The 12,987-nt window shown below is 46.6% G+C and overlaps 1 protein-coding gene across 7 annotated transcripts in view; it reads left to right on the top strand.

The window, feature by feature from the left end:
• Nucleotides 1-12,987, top strand: part of ERI3 (ERI1 exoribonuclease family member 3) — a 131,222-nt gene that overhangs the window by 49,411 nt on the left and 68,824 nt on the right. For 5 of the 7 annotated variants that reach the window (XM_057425881.1, XM_057425884.1, XM_057425885.1 and 2 more), the window contains exon 6: nt 1,480-1,552. In XM_057425881.1, the coding sequence (XP_057281864.1) occupies nt 1,480-1,552 (73 nt within the window). Of the gene's footprint in view, nt 1-1,479; nt 1,553-4,743; nt 5,479-12,987 lie in introns of those variants that run through there. The other 2 variants (XM_057425887.1, XM_057425886.1) reach the window with 2 other exon arrangements.

The following is a 12,987-nucleotide window of genomic DNA, read 5'->3' on the forward strand; positions in this document are numbered from 1 at the left end:
GGAAACTGTAGGTCTGAAGATATGCTGCCCTATTCACCGAAGGGTTTAGAGCTAGGCTGAACATTTGGGTACAGCTCAAGGTGGTGTACCTAGCTTGTATCCACATGTCACCAGAGCTTGTTCCTGAATTTCAGCCTTGAGTCTGAAGTCCAGCCTAGGCTATTCACTCTTTCCTTTCTGGAGGAGTGGGAGAAGACTTTGCCTTGGATATGATCTGCGTTGGGATGTTTGAGCAGCTGATGCCGACACTTGCAGCTCTTCCCTTCTCTTCTACAACCTCCCAAGTGCCCGAGGAAGTTGTAAGATTCCCCACCCCCCTCTGTTTGCAAAAGCCGATTTCTGGGGCTGTGGCTTTTAACATGCACAAATGGCTCTAATTTAGTCATTTATTTAGTTGACATATTTATTTGGGATGTTCCTTTGCTTCAGTTAAAGATCCTGTGACCAGTGCCCCAGGCGTGCTCAGCAGTACATGAATGAACAAGATCCATCAATTACTCTTGATCAGATCAAACCGGCCGGGGAAAACTCCCATAACTCATCTTCCTGCACAGGCTTGGCTGAAGCTGCTTGGCTTCGTGACTCAGGCTTCCCCATCTGAGGGGCACATTGTAGCTCCCCTGCCAAAACACTCAGCCGAGTGGGGGAGAAACAGCTTTCCAAATCCTGGGGTCCTCCTGTCCCTTCGGGAAATTCCCTTAAAAGTGCCATTTTGTTTTGTGAGCCCTGTTCTGCAGCTTGCTGTAGGAAGGGAGATGTTAAGATGATCTTAAGGTTCTTTCCAACCCTAACCATTCTATGATTCTATATGTGCTCATAGCTCTGGCTGCTGGTGCTTCAACCCATAGTATGACAGTGTGCAGCATCTTGTATCTTCAGAGTTGTGACTGTCTTCTTCCAAGCACATGCTCGGAAGACAGCCTCTGCTTTCTTAGCCCTAAAACATTGGTCCTGCAGCGTTACTAGCTAAAAACGGAACGTATTCGTGCCTCTTTCCCTCCCTATGTCTCATTCAGTGTTTTAACCGTAAAGTTCAAATGGAAAAGCACCAGGGCATGGCAGGTGAATTGTCAGTCCTTCCACCTGCCCCGTGAGCCACTGGCTGAGCAGGATGGTTTTGCAGGGATCTGTAATGTGCTCACTTAGCAAAGGACAGCCAGGATGCTCCAGTCATGTTTGCGTGTTAGCCACTGTGGAGCGGAGCTGCATGCTGTGCTTGCACACAGCTCCTGTTCAAAATGATCAGTGTGAAAGGTGTCAGCAGCCTGGATGTGGCTGGATGTAATGTAAGTCTTCAGCCACGCTGTGCTCTCATGAGATACTCTTTTTTTGCCAAGAGCTATGGTCCTTCTGATTTGCAGCGTGTTACAGCAGACTTGAGGGTCTCTTCCATCTCGGAACAAAATGCACTTAAGAAAACAGAGTTTGTGTTGTCAGGACACTGATTGAATCAAACCTGCTCTCTCTTCTCTCTTACAGGTTACCAGGACAATGCCAGTACTTAGGGCTGCCAGTTGCTGATTACTTCAAACAGTGGATTAATCTGAAAAAGGTACTTTTACACAAACTGCCATGGTCTCCTTCAACCTCCCCCTCCCTTTTCCCTTCTCGTTTCCTCTTTAAGGAGGTGTCTAATAACTACTGCTGTTTTGCATTGAAATGAGTTATTTTCTCAGAAGCTGGGCTGAGCGAGTCCTCCAGCTCCCTATTGTATCTCCTCTAATAGAGTCTTACTGTACTTGATGGGATGTGTTCTGCAGCTGGGGAGAAGCCCATTGTGGCAGGCACAGTGCGGTGTCTCTGCGTAATAGTGGGACACTGTGAGGCCCCTCTGCAACTGAAGGTTGTACTGGCTCGGTGTTGCTCACTCTGTTTTGTTTTGCAGCCGTATAAAGCTCCTAGGAGCATGGTTCCCTTCAGATCAAATTCTAGTTGATAAATGTGGATATGTTCCACTGTAAAAACCAGCATTTCCCTTCGTGGTGCAGGGAAGGGAAGATGTCTCAGCAGCACGTCCACTTAAGAGACTTGTGATCACTTTGCAAAGCAAAATGCCTCGGACTTTACTGTCTGGTGCCTTGTGTGTCTCCATGCCTTCTCTGGATGGCTACAGAGCAGCTTGCTGTACATCCACAGGGTCTCCTGGCAGTGTTGTTCTGTCTGCACATAAAAACATGGTGATGCCTAAAGTCACAAAGTGGGAAGAAAAGAACAAGTGTGATTACAAGCAGCAGCAGGGTGAGGGGAAAGGCTGGGATCTATGCATGAGAGAAGCTGGGGTGGCCTTCCTGGTTAAGATTCCCTCCCCCCATCCAATTCAATGTTTTATTTGGGTTTCTGCATCTTTTCCTGATAATTAGGGGTGTTGGTAAGTGGAATTTGCTTGTAAACAGCTCATTGTTGGCTTTTCTTTTGTTCTTTTATTTATTTATTGTTTTAAATGGAAGCACAAGTGACAGGCAGGAGGACAATTTGCATGATCTGTTCCATCAAATAGGGTAGAGCATGAACTTAACAAGGGATGCTGGCAGCACATTCCCAGCTGAACTTGTCAAAGGGTCTTGTATTTCCCTGCTGTCAGAGCAAATCTTTTGGCTGATTGCTGGTCCTTGGTAAATGAAATCTGAAAGCACATTGGGGCATTCTGCAGTTCAGTGACCATTAATGATCGCCATTTGAAGTTCACTAAACTTCCGGTGAATGGATAGCAGCTATATAACCAGCAGGTTGATGGCTGCAGAATAATAGTACTTAAAAAGAAACAAATAACAAAAATCCCAATGTGCTGTGGTGTTTGCTAAGAAGTAGGTTGATCCAGCCATGTTCCTCCTCAGGGCCTCAGGATGAATGACTCGCAGCTCTTTCCTGTAGTTCAAGGCTCCTTGATTTAGCGTGTTAGGAGCTGGGATTCATCATAATGTGGACATCCAGGCAAATGGCTGCTCTTCAAGATGGATATTTTATGTATTGTACTTCAGCAAATACTGTGATACTAAGTTGAGCATCCATGAAGTACTAAGCACAGAGCTAAAGGCAGGAGGAGGAGGGAAGCTGTTGCAGTCAAGTGCTCCCCTGCCCAGTTCTCTGAAGGGGTCACAAGAGAGGATTTCCAGCCTAAATAAGTAATTCTGTCCAAGCACCTGCACCCAATAAGCCTCAGTCGCTTTTGAGTGAGCTCCTAGTGTGAGACAAATAAGAGTGGACAGGTATCTAGCTCCCCTGTTCTTCCCTGCATAGATCAGGTGGCCCCTTTTCCCCTACCTCTGGCACGTTCCTAACTTAGAAATACTTCCTAGGCCAAGTCTGCCACTGACCTGATCCATGAAGTGAAGGTGATGGGGGGGGGGGGTGGTGTGAAACTGCTAATTTCTAGGTTATGGATAATTAAAAGACTTGGATGTTTCAGACATTGAGAAAACAGGTGTTTGTGACTGAGAGCATTTTCCTGCAGGATGGCCCCACCTGCATCTACTGTCCCTCCTTTGGGTCTCTGCTTGTGAGCAGAACAAGAGAACCCTTTTGAGTCAGGGAGCTGTTGTTGCAAATACAAGGCAATGTGGAAGAGTGGGATTACATATGGAAAGGTGCGTGCATGGGGCAGACGTGTTTGTGTACCTGTGGGTAGTGGGACAGCAACAAAACATGCTCCAGATTCTCTCTGCCCATGCACACATGGCTTCAGCTCCTCTTTGTCTCCGTTTTGTATCATTTGAAGAAACAGTCCTTGTCTGTGCTCACTGTGCCAGAGGACAGGATGCTCCAGAGCTCAGTGGTTCTTCTTCCCGTAGTGGTGAAATGGTCTTTCTCAGGGTTTATTCTCCTATAAACTCTTCCCTTGTCACTTGTTTGCTGCAGGAGCAGTTGAGGTGAGAAACCTGTGGCTCCAGGCCTCTTTCACAGCTTCCAAGACATGTCTCCCAGGCAAGCTGAAGACAGAAATTTGTCCCTACTAGCTACCATGCTTATGTTTCCCCAGGCAAACCTTTTCAGGTTGATCTGGCTGTGCAGGTGGTGGTGAGCTCCACATCTGACTGTTGTGATGGTGGCCCCAGTGTCTTGAGATTTGTGAAAAAGATCTGTGGAGGACAGAAGGGGAAAAGTTGCCTGTGCACTTGACTGTGTTTGCTGAAGTTTTACCTTGCCCTGTGCCCCCCCCCCCCAGCCTGCTAATGCATCCCTTCCGTCAAGCCTGATCGGTGTTTGCTGACATTTTTAATGTCACTGAGCGATCTTGCATCTCTAGTGAACTGTCAGTGTAGAGCTGACTTGGGGCAGAGAGTTATCATGTTCTTCTCTTCGATTAGCTCAGCGTTGTGGGAGGGCAGCAGAAAGCAGAGGAGGCTTTCTCTGAATGCTGCAGCATTTCAGATATCCCCCTAAACCATCTCAGTAGAGAGACAGTATCCCATCTGCCAGTTCTCTTTATGTACCTGTCATGTCGATCCACAGAGGCCCTGTGGGTTGGGACTGAGGTGCAGAACCTGAGCTACATCACTGGAGCTGGATGCTCAGGATGGAAATAGCAGAGTGCTTCATGTCAGGAGAGAAGGACACCAGTGGAGTAATATATGCAGAAGGTAGGAGGCTGTGGGTCAAGATTTATGTGAAAGGAAAGCTGCTGCAGCTAACAAGCTACAACCAAGCTGCTGCCCCAACAGCATCCTCAGGAAGCCTGGATAAATTCATTAGTTCTTATTCTAACAGAAGGATCAGCTCTCATTCATACTCCCTTTGCTTTTTCAGGAGCCTCTGTGGTTTATTGTTCCAGGTCCTGCTTCGGTTAGCAGCATGGTTGGTCCTGTGGTAGAGCCTCATCCTGCAGGGATGCAGCCAGCATGGTGTTAGGCTGAAGACAAGGTGCTTACAATTGCAAAGTGGCTGGGAGCCTGGGAATGGGAAATCCAGCAATCAGCAGTGTCAGCACCACTGGGTCAGGAGCACGTCACAGAGGGGAGAGTGGTTTGATGGAGGGAGGAGGTGGAAGAATGGGGTGAAGCTAAATTTTCTTAGAATCAGCTTGTGCAAGAAAAACATTAGAAGGATGCTGAGGGTATCAAAATAGGCAGACCAAAGGTCTAACCCAGATCGTCTTTGTACCACAGGCTAGTAACTAGTGCTTGCAGGTGTAACAAGGAGAGCATGGTTCAAGACAGCTTTCTCTGCTTCCCAGCAATTGTCTCTTCAAGGATTGAGAGCCGGTAGCTGCCTTATGACTACTGTGTCCAGCACCCCCTGTTTTTACCACATCCGTCTAGCAGAAATTTGTACATCTTTTTCTGAATCTGCTCATGCTTTGGTTTCAACATCATCCTGCAGCAATGAGTTTTGCTGTTTAATTATGCATTAATTGTACTCTGTTTATTCATATGTTGCGTGAAGATGCGGGTCCTTTTGTTTCTTTTAATCCTACTGTCAGATGATTTTCTTGGGCTGAGATCTTGCATTGTGTGAAAGAGCAAATAAGTGTTTCCAGTTCTTGTCCCCTGTGTTATTCTTGAGACCTCTGCCGTACTCTTGCTTAATTGTGTCTCTTCCAGCACAGCAGAACTTGTCAGAGGGCTGGCACAAAGATGCTTGCGGGCGCTGTGAGTAGAACTGGGTTGTGGAAGCTATTTTTAACACTGTATACACTATCCTGCTCCCCCATTTCTCTGGATATTAAGCGGTTAAAAGTGGTTCATGTATCCACTAAGGTTTTGGTTTATTCCTTAATTTCCAAATGATATTTTATTTATTTTGTTTAAAAAGACAATCTTCATACCCATCAGAGCTGCCCCTTTCTCAGGACAGCTGACCTGGCATGTTTGACCATCTTTGATTTCTGTTCACAGAAGGCAACATATCTTTAGGTACAGGAATAGTGGTTCCTTAAGAAGTGACAGAAAACTGGTCCTAGCCTGACATCCTCCTGAAGTTCAGAAGAGTTTTTATGAAAGGCAGGGGTTGAATGATGTGTGTGGAGGAACGCAACTTTCCTTCTCTCGGCATCACGAAACAGAGGTGACAGAGCCCTGGGGAGCACAGCGTGATCATGTTGAGGGTGCCATGGTTGTGTGCAGAGCTGGCCTTTTCCAGGCCCAGCCTTTGTTGATATCTAGATACTTCTAGTTGAAAACAAATAATTATTACAATGCACAAATGTTTTAAGGTCACCTCTTCACATTGTGAAATCTAACAGAGGAAGCCTGTAATAGGATGTTTTTGTTAATATTTGGCAACTAGAAATAAACACATCTTAAACAAACAAAGATTTGCTAACAGCTTTTTGTCTCTCCTCTGAATTAACAATTCCATCTGCCTTTGGGGTGGGAAGAGGAGTGCTTTGGATGAAGAACTTTGAAATGGGTATAACTGAAAAATGGTTTATTTTTTTTGGCCTATGTGGCTGGAAGTTGCTTTTGTGAGGTCTAACTTCTTGAGGATTTATTGTGATTGTTATCAGTTGTCTCTTTGTTGAGTTACTGGCTGTAGGGAATATGGAATGCCTAGGAAGATTACAAATAGCAGAGGACTCCTTAGGCAGTGTTTCATGGCCAAAGCACCAAGCACATGAAAAGATGTTGTCACTTAACTATGAAGAGCTGCTCGTATACCTCCAGTGCTCAGTGCTTTGCTGGTTTGCAGCATGGGTGAGTGCTCCCAAACCCTGTCACACCTTCCTTCAATGGGATCTGTGCTTTCCTGGGCTTCTCACACTTGGCTGTGGACTTCTTGGCTTTGGAAAGTCTCTCTCAGAAGGCAAGAAGGGGAGAGGTTGTGAAAGGAAACACAAGAAGTGTGACTCCAGGGTTAAGGGGAGTAAAAGTGTCTTTTCAATGGAGATTAGCAAATAAAGGTGTCTGCAGTGGCATTGGTTCACAGCTGGAAGGAAGTTGAAGGAATTGCTTGTAACAGCAAAATGACTGTGTTTGATAAATACTTAGCTCTGTATTTACAGAAAGGCAGAGGATGCCCTGTTGCTGAGCAAGAGGTTTGCTGTTACAACACAATTTGTTGATAAAGTTAAGTGGTGACTTCTGGTTGGCATTTTGCATAGCTGGTCTACAAGAGTTTTTGAAGAGCTGGCTGAGAAGTCCTGGACTGTTAATAAGTCTTCGAACATGGGGGAAGTTCTAGAGGACTGGAAGAAAGCTAATGTTGTACCAGTAATTTAGAAGGGCAAATGGGATGACCGATGAAGTAATTATAGCCCTATCAGCTTGACATTAATTCTGGGCAAAGTAATGAAAAGCCAGATATCATAGTTGATTAATAAAGAATGAAAAGAGGGTAATATAATGCCAATCAATGTGGATTTATGGAAACTAGATCTTTTTCAAAGTAACTTGATATTTTTTTTATGAGACTACATGTTTGGTTGATAAAGGTAACCATGTCAACGTAATATACTTCTGGAAGGCATTTGACTTGGTACCTTATGACATTTTGATTAAGAAACAAGAGTGATACAAAATCAACATGGCACACATTACATTGATTAAGAACGAGCAAACTGACAGCTCCTAGCATTTAATTGTAAATGGATAATCATCATGGAGTGCATGTCTTCCTAGTGGGGTCCCACAGGGATCTATTTCTCAGACCTCTTGTATTTAACACTTTTATCAATGCTCTAAAAGAAAACATAAAAATCATCTTCGATAAAGTGTGCAGATACTGCATCCAGGAGGCGGCTGCTTTCGATTTATAAACAGGCAATGACGAGTAGGAGCAGAGGGGCTGGATCATCCCTTTCTTTGGAACTGGTTTGACCGGTCTGGGATGCTGGGTTCCGTCTCTGCACTGGAAAGAATACTGGAGACTTGAAGACTGCACAAGAGCTGTAAGACCCTGGGAGCCATTTAAAGTTACAGAGGGAAGGGTAAGGGAGACTTGGCTGTAGTCTGTAAGTATCTAAAGGGAGAGCCAAAATGTGGTGAGAAGCTTCTTCAGCCTAGCAAACAAAAGCATAGAATCACAGAATGGTTTGGGTTGGAAAGGACCTTAAGATCATCCAGTTCCAATCCCCTGCCATGGGCAGGGACTCCTCGCACTAGACTGTGTCGCCCAAGGCTCTGTCCAACCCGGCCTTGAACAATGCTAGGGGTGGAGCATTTATCACTTCTTTGGGCAACCTGTTCCAGCGCCTCACCACCTTCACAGTGAAGAACTTCTTCCTTATATCTAACCTGAACTTCCCCTGTTTTAAGTTTGAATCCATTACCCCTTGTCCTATCACTGCAGTCCCTGATGAAGAGTCTCTCTCCAGCATCCTTGTAGGCCTCCTTCAGATACTGGAAAACTGCTACGAGGTCACCAATGAAGAGAATTGCATAAGCAGTTCCAGTGCCTGGAAGCCAAAACGAGGTAATTCAGGTGCAAATTTTTACAGTGAGGGTAATTAACCATTGGAACAACTTACCAAGGGCTGTGATGCATTCTCCAGTTCAGGAAGCAAGGTTTTTTTCCCAAAAAGATCAGCTCTGGTTCAAACAGGAGTTAATCTGGGGCAGCCTCATGGCCTTTGCAGCCAATGCCGGCAGTTTCTTCTGCCATGATCATCTTCAGCTGTCCATCTCAGCATAGCTCTGGCTGCTCTCTTCCCTTGCAGTGACAGCACCCTCAAAGGCTCCTGACTTGGGGGACCAGAGGTGGCACGAATGCCGTGAGGCTGGGGATGGAGAGGCCGGCATCCCGCTGGCATGGGCACGGGAACCCTTCTGCTCCAGGGGCTGGAGCACAGCAGCCGTCCACCACTTCTCCTTTAAATCTGTCGTGCGGCTGTCTGAACTCTGAAATTTCCTTCACTCTCTCCCTTGCCTTGTTAACATGTGTTGCCTTTGGGGTAATCAGGGAAAAAATATTATGTCCTTTTACAATTACCGGGTTTTGGAATATTAAAATGTCTCTCTGCATCGGCAGTGTTATTTTGATTGGTATTCTAACCTTTGACTAGCCCATAAAGCGAGCCGCTCTTCAAGCCAATATTGCAGGACTGAAATTTAATTCCGAAATGATTCCAGATAATAGGGAGACAGATAATATATGCATGAAGGATATTATGTTTGGACTAAATGCAGCAGGGCCAGGGCTTGGGAGTTGAATAATAGCCCAGAGTGAGTTATAATCTGTGGGACAGAAATACCTTACTGTCAGGGCCAGAAGAGGAACTCTTAAATCAAAAGGAGGGAGATGAGGAGGGAGTCGAGGACAGTCATCTCAAAGGGAAAGGGCATCCAGAAGAGGGCTTAAAGGAGCAGCCCCTCTCCATCCTGCTACAGAAGGACCTGTCTTCCCTTTCTTATTTAACAAAGAGTGCTTAGTAAAAACACATTTCCAAGGAAAACCAATGTGCAGGAAGGTTGTACTGGGAAGAGAGGCTGAGAGTCTTCAAGTTCTTGGCAGTCTTTTCTGTTTCCTCCTCCTGGACTCATTAGAAGAGGATGCAGGATGAGTTGATACAACGGACTTCTTTGCCTCTGTTTCCCTAGAAGTTATAACCAGATGGACCAAGGGGTTGTTGATGTGGTGGGTTTGCAATATGTACTAAGGCAGGGTGCTCCTGTAATGGCAGAGTAACCATCGGGGTTGGGTTTAGTATCCACTTTCACATAAAACAAAGGCAACAAAGGGGTGTGGGCTGTGTGGCCAGTAGTTGTTGCCTTCCACCGTCTCAGCCCCCGGTCTCACTGGCAAGCAGAGTTGTCTCCATCCCTCAAAGCTGCTGCCCAGGCTGATGACTGAAGACAGGGGCTAGGAGCATCTTGTATAACAGCTGAGGTACAAATTCTGTGCCTTTTAAATACTGGAGGCTTTAAGAAGCAGCACCCCCCTTCTAGGCTCTCTGCCCCAGGGAAGGGAATTTGGGGGTTTTGCTATTTGCTCCTCTGCAAGTGGCACTTTGTGCTTTGCCAAGCAGCTTCCGAGTGTGGTGGAGCAGTCAGCAGGGTACTTTCCGCTCTGCAGTAGCTCAACCCCATAACTTAAGCCTGCTGGGCAAGGTGTTGGGAGTTTTTTCTGTAGCTAGACTTCACAGAGCATTGCAGAGCACTGCTGTCCTGGGAGGAGGGGAGCCGAGCAAGCGGAGATGGAGAATGATCTCTGCTGCTGGGGTGACACAAACCCATGTCGATATAACAGGCTTTGGCTCAGTGGCACGAGCTTATAGTTTCAAAGTAATGATCCCAGCCTTGCATTTCATTTCCTTTTCTTGCAGTCTCAGGAGCTGGTCTTGCCACAGCTGAGAGGGGCTCTAGATGCAGCCTGGAGGCTTCACTGGTTTTGGATGACTTGAGTGATAACATACATGCCCATCCCAGGAGGGCAGAAATAAGCAGTGTCCATCTTTGTCTAAATCAAATAGTTTTGTGTATTTCCCTCTTCTTTGCCTTTTGTTGTGTTTATTTTTTCTTGTTGCATCCTAAAAGCACAGGAGCAATTTTCTGTGGAACGTATGTCTGTTCAAGCTGTTCTCGGAGCTAGCAGGAAAGATGTGATCCGCTGTGGGTTAATGTAAGTTCTTGATCTTGATTCACTAGAAAGTAGCCGAGTTTCCTGGCTTGTGAAATAGCAGATTAATAAATCCTTTTGGCCATAAAATCCACACCTGGGTGAAAGAGAACCCTTCGTGCTGCCAAACTCATGGCAAGCAGAGGGCTGTGGGTTGGGCACATGCAGCCCATTCCTTCCTCACTACCATTTAGACTCTGCTGGGTAAGTAAAGACAATCTCTGTCAAGGTCCTGTTATGTGGAAACCATTTAGAGCTACTCCAGTGTAAAGGGGCCATCAGTATTTTGGTCCCATTAACATCAGTATTTTGGTCCTATTAGCAGCAAGCTCTTCCTGGCACTTCCTTCCATCCTTCTGTCCTTCCTCCCTTCCCATAGCTATCCAGCATGTGTTTTAGCACGTGTTCATCTCACACGGGGATTAACTTCTTTACCATCACGGATTCTCCTACACTCTCTTTCACTAGTACATATTAAAATGTGCTAGGCACATGTTAAAAATGTCATCTCTTTTCCTAGACAAGGTGTTTTGGAGCCTAGTTTTAGCCTTTGAAGCAAACCGTTTTTGTGTACTGTGCTTGAGGAGGACGTGGCACAGGTGGAGAGAGCTCAGAAGGAAACAGAAGGGTCAGAGAGCTGGAAGATGTGTTCCCAAAAAAGACTGAGGGATGTGGGATGTTCAGCTTAGAGAAAACTAAGCAGAAATCATTTCTGGAAGAATTAAAGTGTTCAGAGGAAGGCAAAAGTTTATTCTGAGTGGTTGTGGTCAATGGCTGGTGCTCATGTCCTTACTATTGCAACGAGATCAGTAAATACTCTCTGAGGATGAGGGCAGGGATGTGAGATCTTTAGCTCTTGAGATTTCATTGTTTAGAAGACTATGGTGGGGATGGTTTGGGTGGAGCTGGTCCTGTCCTGAAGCAGACAGTGTGGGTCATCACTTCTCCCTTCCTGCCTTATTGTGACACTTGGATGCAGAATGTCTGCTTTCCCTGGACACATTGCTGAAACCCAGAGCACCTGAGCAGGGAAAGAAGGGATGGTTGCCTTGGCTGCCATGTATGTTCTCCCATCCTTTCCTGATGCTGTTTACCCAGATCAGGATGTTTGTATGGGGAAAATCCCAAGATGGCCTTTATTATTTGGCAGTGCCTTCAGGCTTCAGCAAGGACCAGGGCCTCCTGGTACCATGTGTGGTACAGAGGGCACTCAGATAAGGCAGGAAAGTGGTGATTCAAGGAAGCTGAGGAACACAATTATCTTATTTGGCCCCATGCAGCCTGCCCATACTGGACAAATTGTTAAGTAGAATTTGTTGTTTCTGTGCCTTTATTAGCCAGTTCAAAAGCTTAGCCTTCTAGATGATGTTGTAAACAGTGGTTTGCTGGGTGCACTGCAGTGGTTGCTTTATCTAAAGCATCATTCTCTATTCAAGTGGTTGGCATTTGTGGTTCTACATGCACATCACCGTAGCCTGCAGGCACAAGGCACGGAGGCAGCTGCTCAGACCTCCTGTGCTGCTCTTCCTGCTTAGTGCCATATTGCTCAACTGCACCTCACTGTGCCTGTGCTCCCCTTGCTGGGGGATTTGAGCATCTGCCCCCTGCACCCAGGAGCCTCCTGGCTCCCATCTGACTGTGTGCACACTGCTGCTGAGGTTAAACGTACTGCTCAGACCTTTACACCATGAGAGGTTGCTGCTCACAGGTGGAGGAAGGAGCCACGCTGGCTTTCCTGGTCCTGCCTGTTGATGAGGCAGTGTGCTGTAGGTGCCAAAGTTTTGGAAAGAGCATTCAAAAGCAAGCAAAATAAGCACAGTGAAATCTAAGCAGCTTGTCCTTTTGGTAAGAAATCTTTCTGCAGTGTTGAGGTTATGCAGCCTGAAGTGGCCTCATGGTCCCCACAATGGGGTCTGGATAGGCAGGGAGTTGTTGCAGGCCTGGTCATGGTGTGACTGGGGACCTGTTAGCTGGACCCTTGCTGTAGGTGGGTATAATGGTGTGCACAGCATGGCTGCTGCATGGCTGATGTGCCACACACTTGCATCCAGACTTGCCCAGTAGTGAGCCCTTGGCATGGAAGCCTAGGAGCAGACCAGGGAAACCATAAGGATGGTCAGAATTGACCCTGGATCTCCACTGAGCAGGTGTCTCTCTGGCACCAGTCTGGCATTTCACCTGCACGCAGGACCATGGCTGTGCCTGTGAGGCACCAGTGCTGTTAGCAAAACATGGGGGCCTCCAATCTCACATGCCTGCTTATATGAAGGTGTGAGGCAGGCTGTGTTTTCCCAAGTTTCGTGTGCTCTGGTCAGCTGGAGAGGCTGGAGCCTTCTGTGTGGCCTGGTATTGCACGAGGCAAGCCTGACCCCGGGCCTGACACAGCTCCCTGCAGTCAATACCAGAGCAAGGCAAGAGGAGAAGGGATTAGAGGCAGGGCATGTTTTACAATAATCCTGTAACGTGTGCTGCATTCCAGGCCAGGAGGAGCTGGTAGGC

Source organism: Pezoporus wallicus, unplaced genomic scaffold (assembly GCF_028554395.1).
Source record: "Pezoporus wallicus isolate ANWC-B61680 ecotype Strahan unplaced genomic scaffold, APGP_CSIRO_Pwel_v1 contig_13480, whole genome shotgun sequence".
NCBI classification, from domain to species: Eukaryota; Metazoa; Chordata; class Aves; order Psittaciformes; family Psittacidae; genus Pezoporus; species Pezoporus wallicus.